The 17,677-nt window shown below is 45.7% G+C and overlaps 1 protein-coding gene across 1 annotated transcript in view; it reads left to right on the forward strand.

Annotated features, from left to right (window-relative positions):
- Positions 1–17,677, forward strand: part of LOC124033603 (hepatocyte growth factor receptor-like) — a 116,639-nt gene that overhangs the window by 68,959 nt on the left and 30,003 nt on the right. Inside the window, 2 exon segments of the mRNA XM_046345694.1 lie at positions 14,607–14,825; positions 16,906–17,055. Coding sequence (XP_046201650.1) covers positions 14,607–14,825; positions 16,906–17,055 — 369 coding nt within the window.

Here is a 17,677-nt window from a genome sequence, read left to right on the forward strand (position 1 = left end):
AGGACCTGCGCCGCTTCCTGTGTGAGGCAGGGTCGTACTCTGCGGATGTTGTAGAGCATGAACCTACAGGAACGGGCCACCGCCTTGATGTTAGTTGAGAACGACAGGGTGCTGTCCAGGATCACGCCAAGGTTCTTAGCGCTCTGGGAGGAGGACACAATGGAGTTGTCAACCGTGATGGCGAGATCATGGAATGGGCAGTCCTTCCCCGGGAGGAAGAGCAGCTCCGTCTTGCCGAAGTTCAGCTTGAGGTGGTGATCCGTCATCCACACTGATATGTCTGCCAGACATGCAGAGATGCGATTCGCCACCTGGTCATCAGAAGGGGGAAAGGAGAAGATTAATTGTGTGTCGTCTGCATAGCAATGATAGGAGAGACCATGTGAGGTTATGACAGAGCCAAGTGACTTGGTGTATAGCGAGAATAGGAGAGGGCCTAGAACAGAGCCCTGGGGGACACCAGTGGTGAGAGCGCATGGTGAGGAGACAGATTCTCGCCACGCCACCTGGTAGGAGCGACCTGTCAGGTAGGACGCAATCCAAGCGTGGGCCACGCCGGAGATGCCCAACTCGGAGAGGGTGGAGAGGAGGATCTGATGGTTCACAGTATCGAAGGCAGCCGATAGGTCTAGAAGGATGAGAGCAGAGGAGAGAGAGTTAGCTTTAGCGGTGCGGAGCGCCTCCGTGATACAGAGAAGAGCAGTCTCAGTTGAATGACTAGTCTTGAAACCTGACTGATTTGGATCAAGAAGGTCATTCTGAGAGAGATAGCGGGAGAGCTGACCAAGGACGGCACGTTCAAGAGTTTTGGAGAGAAAAGAAAGAAGGGATACTGGTCTGTAGTTGTTCTTCGGCTTGCAAGCCTCCCCCTTTTTCCTCCAAACATAACGATGGTCATTATGGCCTAACAGTTCTGTTTTTGTTTCATCAGACCAGAGGACATTTCTCCAGAAAGTACGATCTTTGTCCCCATGTGCAGTTGCAAACCATAGTCTGGGTTTTTTATGGCGGTTTTGGAGCAGTGGCTTCTACCTTGCTGAGCGGCCTTTCAGGTTATGTCGATAAAGGACTTGTTTTACTGTGAATATAGATACTTTTGTACCTGTTTCCTCCAGCATCTTCACAAGGTCCTTTGCTGTTGTACTGGAATTGATTTTCACTTTTCGCACCAAAGCACGTTCATCTCTAGGAGGTGTTTATACTTGCATACTATTGTTTGTACAGATGAACGTGGTACCTTCAGGTGTTTGGAAATTGCTCCCAAGGATAAACCAGACTTGTGGAGGTCTACAATTTTTCTTCTGAGGTATTGGCTGATTTATTTTGATTTTCCCATTTTTTTTTTTATTTTGATTTTCCCATGATGTCAAGCAGAGGCACTGAGTTTGAAGGTAGGCCTTGAAATACATCCACAGGTACACCTCCAATTGACTCAAATTATGTCAATTAGCCTATCAGAAGCTTGTAAAGCCATGACATAATTTTCTGTAATTTCCCAAGCTGTTTAAAGGCACAGTCAACTTAGTGTATGTAAACTTCTGACCCACTGGAATTATGACAGTGAATTACAAGTGAAATAATCTGTCTATGAACAATTGTTTGTGCCATGCACAAAGTAGATGTCCCCACCTTCTTGCCAAAACTATAGTTTGTTTAAAAGAAATTTGTGGATTGGTTGAAAAACAAGTTTTAATGACTCCAACATAAGTGTATGTAAACTTCCGACTTCAACTGTATATACAACACAGAATCCATGTGTATGTATGTGTATAGTGCGTATGCTATTGTGTGCGTATGCATGTGTCTGTGTCTATGTTTGTGTTGCTGCTTCACAGTCCCCGCTGTTCCATAAGGTGTATTTGTATCTGTTTTTTTAAATCAAATTTGATTACTGCTTGCTTCAGTTACTTGATATGGAATAGAGTTCCACGTAGTCATGGCTCTATGTGGTACCGTCCGCATCCCATAGTCTGTTCTGGACTTGGGGACTGTGAAGAGGCCTCTGGTGGCATGTCTTGTGAGGGTATGCATGGGTGTCCAAGCTGTGTGCCAGTAGTTCAAAAAGACAGCTCGGTGCATTCAACATGTCAATACCTCTCACAAATATAAGTTGTGATGAAGTCAATCTCTCCTCAACTTAGAGCCAGGAGAAATTGACATGCATACTATTAGTGTTAGTTCTCTGTGTACAGCCAAGGGCCAGCCATGTTGCCCTGCTCTGAGACAATTGCATTTTTTCTAAGTCCTTCTTTATGGCACCTGACAACACGGCCTGTAGGACCAATCTTATTGATAGTGCTGTTAAGGAGGCAGAGCAGTGCTTTATTATGGACAGACTTCTCCCCATCTTAGCTAATATTGTATCAATATGTTTTGACCATGATAGTTTACAATCCAGGGTTACTCCAAGTAGTTTAGTCACCTCTACTTGCTCAATTTCCACATGATTAATTACAAGATTTCGTTAAGGTTTAGGTTTTAGTGAATGATTTGTCCAAAATAAAATGCTTTTGTTTTATAAATATTTAGGACTAATTTATTCCTTGCCACCCATTCTGAAACTAACTGCAGCTCTTTGTTAAGTTTTGCAGTGATTTCAGTTGCTGTAATAGCTGACGTGTATAGTGTTGAGTCATCCGCGTATATAGACACACTGGCTTTACTTATGTCATTAGTAAAGATTGAAAAAAGTAAGGGGCCTAGACAGCTGCCCTGGGGAATTCCTGATTCTACCTGGATTCTGTTGTAGAGGCTTCCATTGAAGAACACCTGTTAGACAGGTAACTCTTTATCCACAATATGGCAGGGGGTGTAAAGCCATAACACATCCATTTTTCCAGCAGCGGACTTTGAACGATAATGTCAAAAGCCGCACTGAAGTCTAACAAAACAGCCTTCCCTATAAGCGTGCTGAAAGTCTGTTGTCAATTTGTTTACTGTAAAATAGCATTGCATCTGGTCAAACACCATTTTTTCCAAAAGTTTACTAAGCTTTGGTAACAGGCTGATTGGTTGGCTATTTGAGCCAGTAAAGAGGACTTTCCTATTTACACTGCTCAAAAAAATAAAGGGAACACTTAAACAACACAATGTAATTCCAAGTCAATCACACTTCTGTGAAATCAAGCTGTCCACTTAGGAAGCAACACTGATTGACAATACATTTCACATGCTGTTGTGCAAATGGAATAGACAACAGGTGGAAATTATAGGCAATTAGCAAGACACACCCAATAAAGGAGTGGTTCTGCAGGTGGTGACCACAGACCACTTCTCAGTTCCTATGCTTCCTGGCTGATGTGGTAGCATGAGACGGAGTCTACAACCCACACAAGTGGCTCAGGTAGTGCAGCTCATACAGGATGGCACATCAATGCGAGCTGTGGCAAGAAGGTTTGCTGTGTCTGTCAGCGCAGTGTCCAGAGCATGGAGGCACTACCAGGAGACAGCCCAGTACATCAGGAGACGTGGAGGAGGCCGTAGGAGGGCAACAACCCAGCAGCAGGACCGCTACCTCCGCCATTGTGCAAGGAGGAGCAGGAGGAGCACTGCCAGAGCCCTGCAAAATGACCTCCAGCAGGCCACAAATGTGCATGTGTCTGCTCAAACGGTCAGAAACAGACTCTATGAGGGTGGTATGAGGGCCCGATGTCCACAGGTGGGGGTTGTGCTTACAGCCCAACACCGTGCAGGACGTTTGGCATTTGCCAGCGAACACCAAGATTGGCAAACTCGCCACTGGCGCCCTGTGCTCTTCACAGATGAAAGCAGGTTCACACTGAGCACATGTGCCAGACGTGTCAGAGTCTGGAGATGCCGTGGAGAATGTTCTGCTGCCTGCAACATCCTCCAACATGACCGGTTTGGCGGTGGGTCAGTCATGGTGTGGGGTGGCATTTCTTTGGGGGGCCGCACAGCCCTCCACGTGCTCGCCAGAGGTAGCCTGACTGCCATTAGGTACCGAGATGAGATCCTCAGACCCCTTGTGAGACCATATGCTGGTGCAGTTGGCCTTGGGTTCCTCCTAATGCAAGACAATGCTAGACCTCATGTGGCTGGAGTGTGTCAGCAGTTCCTGCAAGAGGAAGGCATTGATGCTATGGACTGGCCTGCCCGTTCGTTCCCCAGACCTGAATCCAATTGAGCACATCTGGGACATCATATCTCGCTCCATCCACCAACGCCACGTTGCACCACAGACTGTCCAGGAGTTGGTGGATGCTTTAGTCCAGGTCTGGGAGGAGATCCCTCAGGAGACCATCCGCCACCTCATCAGAAGCATGCCCAGGCGTTGTAGTGAGGTCATACAGGCACGTGGAGGCCACATACACTACTGAGCCTCATTTTGACGCGTTTTAAGGACATTACATCAAAGTTGGATCAGCTTGTAGTGTGGTTTTCCACTTTCATTTTGAGTGTGACTCCAAATCCCGACCTCCATGGGTTGATAAATTTGATTTCCATTGATCATTTTTGTGTGATTTTGTTGTCAGCACATTCAACTATGTAAAAAAAGTATTTAATAAGAATATTTCATTCATTCAGATCTAGGATGTGTTATTTTAGTGTTCCCTTTACTTTTTTGAGCAGTATATTACTATTAGGTAGCGGAATGACTTTTGCTTCCCTTCAGGTCTGAGGTCACACACTTTCTAGTAGGCTTAAATTGAAGATATGGCAAATAGGAGTGGCAATATCGTAATGTATTATCCTCAGTAATTTTCCTTCCAAGTTGTCAGACCCCAGTGGATTCTCATTGTTGTTAGAAAACAACAACAAAAAATGTACGTCTTCCACACTCACTTTTCAGAATTCAAAATTACAATGCTTGTCTTTCAATAATTTGGTCAGATATACTTGAATGTGTAGTGTCAGCATTTGTTGCTGTCATGTCATGCCTAAATGTGCTAATCTTGCCAATGAAAAAAACATTAAAGTAGTTGGCAATATCATACGTAATTTATCTTTGTTTCATATTGTATTGTTAACAAGATATTTTTAGTTAATCAGGTATTACTGGTTTGTGAATGATATCCATTCGTCCCAGTTACTGTCGAACACAGGTTTTTGGAATATTAAGACATATGTCAAGCTTTCCATAGTAAAGATTTATTCCATTATTCTAGGAGATGTTTGCTTTAGTGGGCCATCTAGGTAAATATACAATATCAATGGCCCCTAACCACACTGCAAACATTTACACTTGGCTGTCTACTTTGGGCAGAGTTGGACTAGTTTTGTCCACCTCACAGCTGTGTGGACTGGAGGCTACGGTGAATCAGCTGCCGGTGCACTTTCAGGAGTCCTTTATTAAAAACACACACAGTTCCACAAGGAACACCAGATTGCTGTATATAGGCAGATTGCTGTATATAGGAAGCATGGGGGCCTGCGACTCCAGAATCTAGTACCCATCCTCATCTCCTCCGGGCTACTAACCACATTCAGCACCACTTCCTCCATCTCCAGTTAGACTCGAGCAGCCAGAAATTACAAGCGTAGCAGAAATCTGAGCCAGTGACTCTGCACACGAGTTGTGTTAGAGGAAAGAAAAGCCATGGCCAGCCACATGTGACAGGCAGGAGAAACGTGTCACACTAGAAAAAAGAGGGAGGTTACATGCCCGGGAAAGTGATTCACTGTGTTTGTGTGCTGTGCCATCCATTATAGGAGGCCCTTTATTGCAGTCAAATGACCTAGTGGCCATATGGGCTGAATGTTATTATTCAGAGGGGTTGGGTTAAATGCAGAAGACACATTTCAGTTACATTTACATTTAAGTCATTTAGCAGACGCTCTTATCCAGAGCGACTTACAAATTGGTGCATTCACCTTATGACATCCAGTGGGACAGTCACTTAACAATAGTGCATCCTTAAAGGTATTCCTTAAAGAGGTGGGGTTTCAGGTGTCTCCGGAAGGTGGTGATTGACTCCGCTGTACTTGAATGTGTTGTACAACTGACTAGGTATCACCCTTTTCCCTATACAACTGACTAGGTATCCCCCTTTCCCTATTCAACTGACTAGGTATCCCCCTTTTCCCTATTCAACTGACTAGGTATCCCCCTTTTCCCTATTCAACTGACTAGGTATCCCCCTTTTCCCTATTCAACTGACTAGGTATCCCCCTTTTCCCTATTCAACTGACTAGGTATCCCCCTTTTCCCTATTCAACTGACTAGGTATCCCCCTTTTCCCTATTCAACTGACTAGGTATCCCCCTTTTCCCTATACAACTGACTAGGTATCCCCCTTTTCCCTATTCAACTGACTAGGTATCCCCCTTTCCCTATAGAACTGTCATGTTTTGTCATTTATTATCTTGTCTTGTCCCTGTGCTTCCCATTCTATTCGTTTCCCTCTGCTGGTCTTATTAGGTTCTTTCCCTCTTTCTATCCCTCTCTCTCCCCTCCCTCTCTCACTCTCTCGCTCTCTCTTCTCTCTATCGTAGCTGTTCCTATTCCCCTAATCAATCATTTAGTCTTCCCACACCTGTTCCCGATCCTTTCCCCTGATTAGAGTCCCTATTTCTTCCTTTGTGTTCCATTCCTGTCCTGTCGGTTCCTTGTCTAGAATTCACCGTGCTGTGTTTGTGTATCGCCCTGTCGTGTCGTGTTTTCCTCAGATGCTGCGTGGTGAGCAGGTGTCTGAGTCTGTCTGGTTCAAGTGCCTTCCCGAGGCAACCTGCTGTTCACCTGCTGTTCAAGATCGAGTCTCCAGTTTGTCCTCGTCATTTCGAGTGAAAGTTGTGTTTTTTGTTTGTATTTACTTTACTGGATTAAAGACTCTGTTTTCGCCAAGTTGCTTTTGGGTCCTCTTTCACCTGCATGACAGAAGGAACCGACCAAGGAATGGACCCATAGACGCTCGTAACTGCCGTCGAGATCCAAGGAGCCATGCTCGGCAGACACGAGCAGGAATTGTCTGCTGCTCGCCATGCCGTGGAGAACCTGGCCGCTCAGGTTTCCGACCTCTCTGGACAGTTCCAGAGTCTACGTCTCGTGCCACCTGTTACTTCCTGGCCTGCCGAGCCTCCAGAACCTAGGGTTAATAACCCACCTTGCTACTCCGGGCAGCCCACTGAGTGCCGCTCCTTTCTCACGCAGTGTGAGATTGTGTTCTCTCTCCAACCCAACACATACTCTAGAGAGAGCTCGGGTTGCTTACGTCATTTCACTCCTTACTGGCCGGGCTCGAGAATGGGGCACAGCTATCTGGGAGGCAAGGGCTGATTGCTCTAACAAGTTCCAGAACTTTAAAGAGGAGATGATTCGGGTTTTTGACCGTTCAGTTTTTGGTGGGGAGGCTTCTAGGGCCCTGGCTTCCTTATGCCAAGGTGAACGGTCCATAACGGATTATTCTATTGAGTTTCGCACTCTTGCTGCCTCTAGTGAGTGGAACGAGCCGGCGCTGCTCGCTCGTTTTCTGGAGGGACTCCACGCAGTGGTTAAGGATGAGATTCTCTCCCGGGAGGTTCCTTCAGATGTGGACTCTTTGATTGCTCTCGCCATCCGCATAGAACGACGGGTAGATCTTCGTCACCGGGCTCGTGGAAGAGAGCTCGCATCAACGGTGTTTCCCTGCTCCGCATCGCAACCATCTCCCTCCTCTGGCTCAGAGTCTGAGCCCATGCAGCTGGGAGGATTCGCATCTCGACTCAAGGAGAGGGAACGGAGGATCACCAACCGCCTGTGCCTCTATTGCGGAGTTGCTGGACATTTTGTTAATTCATGTCCAGTAAAGCCAGAGCTCATCTGTAAGCGGAGGGCTACAGGTGAGCGTAACTACTCAAGTCTCTCCATCAAGATCCTGTACTACTTTGTCGGTCCATCTACGCTGGACCGGTTCGGGTGCTACATGTAGTGCCTTGATAGACTCTGGGGCCGAGGGTTGTTTCATGGACGAAGCATGGGTTCGGAAACATGACATTCCTTTCAGAGAGTTAGAGAAGCCTACGCCCATGTTCGCCTTAGATGGTAGTCATCTTCCCAGTATCAGATTTGAGACACTACCTTTAACCCTCACAGTATCTGGTAACCACAGTGAGACTATTTCTTTTTGATTTTTCGTTCACCGTTTACACCTGTTGTTTTGGGTCATCCCTGGCTAGTATGTCATAATCCTTCTATTAATTGGTCTAGTAATTCTATCCTATCCTGGAACGTTTCTTGTCATGTGAAGTGTTTAATGTCTGCCATCCCTCCCGTTTCTTCTGTCCCTACTTCTCAGGAGGAACCTGGCGATTTGACAGGAGTGCCGGAGGAATATCATGATCTGCGCACGGTCTTCAGTCGGTCCTAACTCCCTTCCTCCTCACCGGTCGTATGATTGTAGTATTGATCTCCTTCCGGGGACCACTCCTCCTCGGGGTAGACTATACTCTCTGTCGGCTCCCGAACGTAAGGCTCTCGAGGATTATTTGTCTGTGTCTCTTGACGCCGGTACCATAGTGCCTTCTTCCTCTCCCGGCCGGGCGGGGTTCTTTTTGTTAAGAAGAAGGACGGTACTCTGCGCCCCTGCGTGATTATCGAGGGCTGAATGACATAACGGTTAAGAATCGTTATCCGCTTCCCCTTATGTCATCAGCCTTCGAGATTCTGCAGGGAGCCAGGTGCTTTACTAAGTTGGACCTTCGTAACGCTTACCATCTCGTGCGCATCAGAGAGGGGGACGAGTGGAAAATTTAACACTCCGTTAGGGCATTTTGAGTACCGGGTTCTGCCGTTTGGTCTCGCCAATGCGCCAGCTGTTTTTCAGGCATTAGTTAATGATGTTCTGAGAGACATGCTGAACATCTTTGTTTTTGTCTATCTTGACGATATCCTGATTTTTTCTCCGTCACTCGAGATTCATGTTCAGCACGTTCGACGTGTTCTACAGCGCCTTTTAGAGAATTGTCTCTACGTAAAGTCTGAGAAGTGCTCTTTTCATGTCTCCTCCGTTACTTTTCTCGGTTCCGTTATTTCCGCTGAAGGCATTCAGATGGATTCCGCTATCCAAGCTGTCAGTGATTGGCCCGTTCCAAGGTCACGTGTCGAGTTGCAGCGCTTTTTAGGTTTCGCTAATTTCTATCGGCGTTTCATTCGTAATTTCGGTCAAGTTGCTGCCCCTCTCACAGCTCTTACTTCTGTCAAGACGTGTTTTAAGTGGTCCGGTTCCGCCCAGGGAGCTTTTGATCTTCTAAAAGAACGTTTACGTCCGCTCCTATCCTCGTTACTCCTGACGTCACTAGACAATTGTCGAGGTTGACGCTTCAGAGGTAGGCGTGGGAGCCATTCTATCCCAGCGCTTCCAGTCTGACGATAAGGTTCATCCTTGCGCTTATTTTTCTCATCGCCTGTCGCCATCTGAGCGCAACTATGATGTGGGTAATAAACTGCTCGCCATCCGCTTAGCCCTAGGCGAATGGCGACAGTGGTTGGAGGGGGCGACCGTTCCTTTTGTCGTTTGGACAGACCATAAGAACCTTGAGTACATCCGTTCTGCCAAACGACTTAATGCCCGTCAAGCTCGTTGGGCGTTGTTTTTCGCTAGTTTGTGATTTCTTACCGTCCGGGTAGCAAGAACACCAAGCCTGATGCCTTATCCCGTCTGTTTAGTTCTTCTGTGGCTTCTACTGATCCCGAGGGATTCTTCCTTATGGGCGTGTTGTCGGGTTAACAGTCTGGGGAATTGAAAGACAGGTTAAGCAATCACGCACACTGCGCGCCGCGCGCTTGTCCTAGTAACCTCCTTTTCGTTCCTGTTTCCACTCGTCTGGCTGTTCTTCAGTGGGCTCACTCTGCCAAGTTAGCTGGTCATCCCGGTGTTCGAGGCACTCTTGCGTCTATTCGCCAGCGCTTTGGTGGCCGACTCAGGAGCGTGACACGCGCCGTTTCGTGGCTGCTTGTTCGGACTGCGCGCAGACTAAGTCGGGTAACTCTCCTCCTGCCGGTCGTCTCAGACCGCTCCCCATTCCTTCTCGACCATGGTCTCACATCGCCCTAGACTTCATTACCGGTCTGCCTTTGTCTGCGGGGAAGACTGTGATTCTTACGGTTGTCGATAGGTTCTCTAAGGCGGCACATTTCATTCCCCTCGCTAAACTTCCTTCCGCTAAGGAGACGGCACAAATCATTATCGAGAATGTATTCAGAATTCATGGCCTCCCGTTAGACGCCGTTTCAGACAGAGGCCCGCAATTCACGCCACAGTTTTGGAGGGAGTTCTGTCGTTTGATTGGTGCGTCCGTCAGTCTCTCTTCCGGGTTTCATCCCCAGTCTAACGGTCAAGCAGAGAGGGCCAATCAGACGATTGGTCGCATACTACGCAGCCTTTCTTTCAGAAACCCTGCGTCTTGGGCAGAACAGCTCCCCTGGGCAGAATACGCTCACAATTCGCTTCCTTCGTCTGCTACCGGGTTATCTCCGTTTCAGAGTAGTCTGGGTTACCAGCCTCCTCTGTTCTCATCCCAGCTTGCCGAGTCCAGCGTTCCCTCCGCTCAGCGTTTGTCCAACGTTGTGAGCGCACCTGGAGGAGGGTGAGGTCTGCACTTTGCCGTTACAGGGCACAGACTGTGAGAGCCGCCAATAAACGCAGGATTAAGAGTCCAAGGTATTGTTGCGGCCAGAGAGTGTGGCTTTCCACTAACCTTCCTCTTACGACAGCTTCTCGTAAGTTGACTCCGCGGTTCATTGGTCCGTTCCGTGTCTCCCAGGTCGTCAATCCTGACTGCTTCTTCCGCGACATCTTCGTCGCGTCCATCCTGTCTTCCATGTCTCCTGTGTTAAGCCCTTTCTTCGCACCCCGTTCGTCTTCCCTCCCCCCTCCCGTCCTTGTCGAGAGCGCACCTATTTACAAGGTACATAAGATCATGGACATGCGTTCTCGGGGACGGGGTCACCAATACTTAGTGGATTGGGAGGGTTACGGTCCTGAGGAGAGGAGTTGGGTTCCGTCTCGGGACGTGCTGGACCGTTCACTCATTGATGATTTCCTCCGTTGCCGCCAGGATTCCTCCTCGAGTGCGCCAGGAGGCGCCGGTGAGTGGGGGTACTGTCATGTTTTGTCATTTATTATCTTGTCTTGTCCCTGTGCTTCCCATTCTATTCGTTTCCCTCTGCTGGTCTTATTAGGTTCTTTCCCTCTATCCCTCTCTCTCCCCTCCCTCTCTCACTCTCTCGCTCTCTCTTCTCTCTATCGTTCCGTTCCTGCTCCCAGCTGTTCCTATTCCCCTAATCAATCATTTAGTCTTCCCACACCTGTTCCCGATCCTTTCCCCTGATTAGAGTCCCTATTTCTTCCTTTGTGTTCCGTTCCTGTCCTGTCGGTTCCTTGTCTAGAATTCACCGTGCTGTGTTTGTGTATCGCCCTGTCGTGTCGTGTTTTCCTCAGATGCTGCGTGGTGAGCAGGTGTCTGAGTCTGTCTGGTTCAAGTGCCTTCCCGAGGCAACCTGCTGTTCACCTGCTGTTCAAGATCGAGTCTCCAGTTTGTCCTCGTCATTTCGAGTGAAAGTTGTGTTTTTTGTTTGTATTTACTTTACTGGATTAAAGACTCTGTTTTCGCCAAGTCGCTTTTGGGTCCTCTTTCACCTGCATGACAAGAACTGACTAGGTATCCCCCTTTCCCTATTCAACTGACTAGGTATCCCCCTTTTCCCTATTCAACTGACTAGGTATCCCCCTTTTCCCTATTCAACTGACTAGGTATCCCCCTTTTCCCTATTCAACTGACTAGGTATCCCCCTTTTCCCTATTCAACTGACTAGGTATCCCCCTTTTCCCTATTCTATATAATAATAATAATATAATAATAATAATATAATAATATAATATATAATAATATAATAATAATAATAATAATAATAATAATAATAATAATAATAATAATAATAATAATATAATAATAATAATAATAATAATAATAATATAATAATAATAATAATAATAATAATAATAATAATAATAATAATATAATAATAATAATAATAATAATAATAATAATAATAATAATATATATATAATATATAATATAATATAATAATAATAATAATAATAATAATAATAATAATAATAAATAATAATATAATAATATAATAATATAATAATAATAATAATAAATAATAATATAATAATATATAATAATATAATAATATAATAATAATAATAATAATAATAATATAATAATAATAATAATAATATATGCCATTTAGCAGACACTTTTATCCAAAGCGACTTACAGTCATGTGTGCATACATTATACGTATGGGTGGTCCCGGGGATCGAACCCACTACCCTGGCGTTACAAGCGCCATGCTCTACCAACTGAGCTACAGAAGGACCACTATTCAACTGACTAGGTATCCCCCTTTTCCCTATTCAACTGACTAGGTATCCCCCTTTTCCCTATACAACTGACTAGGTATCCCCCTTTTCCCTATTCAACTGACTAGGTATCCCCCTTTCCCTATAGAACTGACTAGGTATCCCCCTTTCCCTATTCAACTGACTAGGTATCCCCCTTTTCCCTATTCAACTGACTAGGTATCCCCCTTTTCCCTATTCAACTGACTAGGTATCCCCTTTTCCCTATTCAACTGACTAGGTATCCCCCTTTTCCCTATTCAACTGACTAGGTATCCCCCTTTTCCCTATTCAACTGACTAGGTATCCCCCTTTTCCCTATTCTATATAATAATAATAATATAATAATAATAATAATAATATAATAATATAATATATAATAATATTTTAATAATAATAATAATAATATAATATATAATAATATAATAATAATAATAATAATAATATAATAATAATAATAATAATAATAATAATAATATTATAATAATAATAATAATATAATATATAATAATATAATAATATAATAATAATAATAATAATATAATAATAATAATAATAATATATGCCATTTAGCAGACGCTTTTATCCAAAGCGACTTACAGTCATGTGTGCATACATTCTACGTATGGGTGGTCCCGGGGATCAAACCCACTACCCTGGCGTTACAAGGGCCATGCTCTACCAACGGAGCTACAGAAGGACCACTATTCAACTGACTAGGTATCCCCCTTTTCCCTATTCAACTGACTAGGTATCCCCCTTTTCCCTATTCAACTGACTAGGAATCCCCCTTTTCCCTATTCAACTGACTAGGTATCCCCCCCTTTTCCCTATACAACTGACTAGGTATCCCCCCTATACAACTTTTCCCTATTCAACTGACTAGGTATCCCCCTTTCCCTATAGAACTGACTAGGTATCCCCCCCTTTCCCTATACAACTGACTAGGTATCCCCTTTCCCTATACAACTGACTAGGTATCCCCCTTTCCCTATACAACTGACTAGGTATCCCCCTTTCCCTATACAACTTTCCCTATAGACTAGGTATCCCCCTTTCCCTATAGAACTGACTAGGTATCCCCTTTCCCTATACAACTGACTAGGTATCCCCCTTTCCCTATACAACTGACTAGGTATCCCCCTTTTCCCTACACAACTGACTAGGTATCCCCCTTTCCCTATAGAACTGACTAGGTATCCCCCTTTCCCTATAGAACTGACTAGGTATCCCCCTTTCCCTTATACAACTGACTAGGTATCCCCTTTCCCTATACAACTGACTAGGTATCCCCTTTTCCTTTGCCTATAAAGGTTGTATTGTATGTGGATTGATGAGGAGGGAAAAACAACTGACTAGGTATCCCCTGTATATACAGTTTCCCTATACAACTGACTAGGTTGTAGAGATGTGGAAACAGAACAGCATACCTGCAGTATGAGTGTAGAAATAGGAACTGGACCAGATTAATGGTCTTTCAAGCATTTCAAATGGAAACAACTATCTGACAGAATGACATGTCAACACAACTTTCATCGCCATGTAAACAGAGAAACAGAGCAACTTTCAAACACACTTGGTGTCAATGCGTCTGTTTGGAATCGGAGGCCAGAGGGTGGAATAATTTGAATAGTGCACCATCACAACCTTTATGTAGAGGAAAATAAGGTGGCTTTCTCTTATGTATAAGAAGATATTACATACACACATCCATTGTCTCTGAGGATATAATTATTTTTTAAATAAAATGTGAAAAAAGACTCTTTCTCTTATGTGGCTCTCAATTGGGCGATTAATAGGTCTTAGTGATGGGAGGCATTTTGGTTATAATCCAGGGTGGTATAAACACACTGCTGTTGTGCCCCGGAGCAAGGCACTTAAACCCCACAGCAGCTGTAGATATGGAGCTGTAATGGATAGTTTGTACAACTAGAAAGTGTGTAATATGCCCTGAGATGAAAGCATCTGCCATGTGAAGGATTAGTATGTGTACTTGTTATGTGACAGCAGGGTAAACGCTATAGGCTTTTTTAAGAGTGTTTCTCTTAACTTGTGGTGTGTGTGTGTGTGTGTGTGTGTGTGTGTGTGTGTGTGTGTGTGTGTGTGTGTGTGTGTGTGTGTGTGTGTGTGTGTGTGTGTGTGTGTGTGTGTGTGTGTGTGTGTGTGTGTGTGTGTGTGTGTGTGTGTGTGTGTGTGTGTGTGTGTGTGTGTGTGTGTGTGTGTGTGTGTGTTACTTATGCTGTGTGAGTGTTCTCCCTCCAGAACTGCATCAAGGGTGAGGACAGGCTGGCCATCCTGTGTACCACCCCGTCCCTGAAGGACCTGGGTCTGCAGACTCCTGTGGTCACCAAGGTGGCGTTCGTCCTGGATGATTTCTCCACGCCCCAGTTTGACCTGCTGTTTGTAGAGGACCCTCGCTTCGAGGACTTTCAGAGACCCACCGTCACATCAAAGGGCAACAAGAGCATTCTAGAGATTAAGGTGAGACATGTCAGATCATTGAAATAAATGTCACTTTTCTGTTCTCTACCTGGGTCTCAACTGACCTCCTGAATTGGCTGAATATAACTAATATTCATGTGAAGGATTAGTATGCCCCTTTCCCCACCACTACCTCTTCATTGTAGTGATGTCTAGGGTTGGGGTCAGTTCAGTTACCAATGAATCCATTCAGAAACTGAACTGAATTTTGATTCATGCATTGGAAAAATCCTCATTTTAAACAAATGGCACTTAGAGTTTCTATTCTGGAACAGAGTGTCTGTTGATCTCCTGAATTGGCTAAATTCAAATGGGATTGAACCCTGATTGGAGTTAACGACACCTTGCTCTCCGGCTCACCTCGAGGCTGTGAGCTGACTCATCCGCGCCGTCTGAGGTTTGAAGGAAACAATACTGAAACAAAACAGGAAAAGGAGTCCGTTTCCCATCGCCCATCCCCCACAATTCCCTCCCTCACTCCTCTGGCCCCTCTCGTCTTCTCCAAGTATTCTCTCCAACTCACCACATTGTTCCAAGTTCCCGAGGTCAAAGCCCTTGACATATTAATGGCGGGTTTTGAACATGCAACCCCATTTCTCTGGGTAGAAAAACTTTTTTTCAAACAATGAAAAAAAATGAGGCCCTATGGTTAGTGGCAGCTGTGGGGAGTGGGTCGCACAGGATCCTTTTTTTCCCAGGCATGGCCTTGGCCCAACAGTCTAATCCTCCTCCCTCCTCCCCTCTCTCAGTTGCCTCCCACCCCCCACCAATCACCTTCCCCATCCCAGACAAGCCCCTATGAGCCCCCATTACCCAGGGGACACACATCGCCCTGGGTTACACTGTTACAGGCTACATTTGGGGCCATCTGATATCTTTGCCCCAAAAAGACTGGTGGTCAGGCTCATGATAACGTTATTAGTCTTGGCTGGTGTATCACTGCAGATCGCTTCATGAGGTTAACAAGCATCTCAACCCAGATTAGCACCACACAGACTGTTCGTTTGGATAGGAGTGGCAGAATTTTTAATAGTTATTCTCTATGGAACATGGTACTTTCAATGTTCCATACCCAAGCATTAAATATGTTACAACCTCAGGGTACAGACATCAGATGACAGATTGTATTGTACGTATTATTCAGTATGCTTTGTATGTGTTCAAATACTGTAGAGTTTGTTCTTGTCTTAGTGGCCCTGGTATGTGTGTATGCGTGCGTGTGTATGTGTGTATGTGTGTTCACATGCACTGCATTAGTTGACGTGTACTGTAGTGTGGTTTAGGAACAGGTGTGGCCCTGTGTCAAATCTGAAAATCCCAGGATGTCACGCGAGGAATGATCCTTCTCTTTATGGCCTTCTGCTACACTCATACAGCACAGCCAGGCAGAGTGAGCAGCACCCGAGCTGTGTGTGTGGGGGGGGAGGGAGTAGCCAAGGCAGTCTGTGTGAAAGTGAGATTAATTGTCTATAAATCCTCTCTTCCTGTCAAGAAGAGCCCTCAGGGACAAAGGGTTAGTTAGTGTGTATGTAGATGCACAGTCTTCTTTTGTCTCTGCTTTTGTCTCTGTCCAGGGCGGTGGGCTCACGAGAACAGTAATGACACCACAACCAATGCCTCAGTCACTTCCACTCCCAGCATGCATGTCTTTGAGTGAATACTGAAGGACTCACTGAAGATGATGTAGTACTGCATGTGCATATGATCCCTCTCCGTCTCTCCCTCTCTCCATCTCTCCATCTCTCCATCTCTCCATCTCTCCATCTCTCCCTCTCTCCCTCTCTCCTTCACTCCCTATCTCTCCCTCTCTCCATCTCTCCCTCTCTCCCTATCTCCATATCTCTCCATCTCTCCCTCTCTCCCTCTCTCCTTCACTCCCTATCTCTCCATCGCTCCATCTTTCCCTCTCTCCATCTCTCCCTATCTCTCCATCTCTCCCTATCTCTCCATCTCTCCCTCTCTCCATCTCTCCCTATCTCTCCATCTCTCCATCTCTCCCTCTCTCCCTCTCTCCTTCACTCCCTATCTCTCCATCTCTCCCTCTATCCATCTCTCCCTCTCTCCCTTTCTCCCTCTCCAGGTGCCAGGCCGTGTGGATGTGGAGGCGATGAAGGGGGAGGTGCTGAAGGTGTCTAACAGAACCTGTGAGAGCGTGACTGTGGTGGGGAACACTCTGGAGTGTACTGTCCCCATGGAGCTACGGGACGCAACCAACGAATTGGAGGTGGAGGTGAGGACACAGACAGAGAGAGAGCAAAAGAGAGAGAGAGAAACACACATACACAGACACAGACACACACAAAAACACACACTCCCTTCCAACCAAACTTTCAATCAACACTTCCAAACTCGCTCCATGAACTTCCCACTGAGTCCCCTCATCACCCCTAGTTAGACATGGATGAGACCACCCTACCTTCCCTTGGCTTTCTGAGCTCTCCACTTCACTTGAGACAGCCCCTTATCTACAGAGACCACTACAGACAGCTATAGACCTCCCAGTCTAGCAGGCCCACTCCACAGCTCAATAAAGGGCTGCCACTGCATCCATACAGAGGGCTCTGTGTGTGGTGTGTGTGTTTGTGTGCTCGTGACAGCCCCCCTGACACACACACCGTCTCCAGCTCATTTCTCCCAAACCTAATATGTAAAAGCAATATCTATGATCCAAACTCCTACTCCATCTGTGGCTCACGATTCTCCACATGTGAAAGAGAGAGGGAGAGAGAGAAAGGGAGAGAGAGAGAGAGAGAGAGAGAGAGAGAGAGAGAGAGAGAGAGAGAGAGAGAGAGAGAGAGAGAGAGAGAGAGAGAGAGAGAGAGAGAGAGAGAGAGAGAGAGTGTGTGTGTGTG

This window comes from Oncorhynchus gorbuscha, linkage group LG01 (genome assembly GCF_021184085.1).
Source record: "Oncorhynchus gorbuscha isolate QuinsamMale2020 ecotype Even-year linkage group LG01, OgorEven_v1.0, whole genome shotgun sequence".
NCBI lineage: Eukaryota > Metazoa > Chordata > Actinopteri > Salmoniformes > Salmonidae > Oncorhynchus > Oncorhynchus gorbuscha.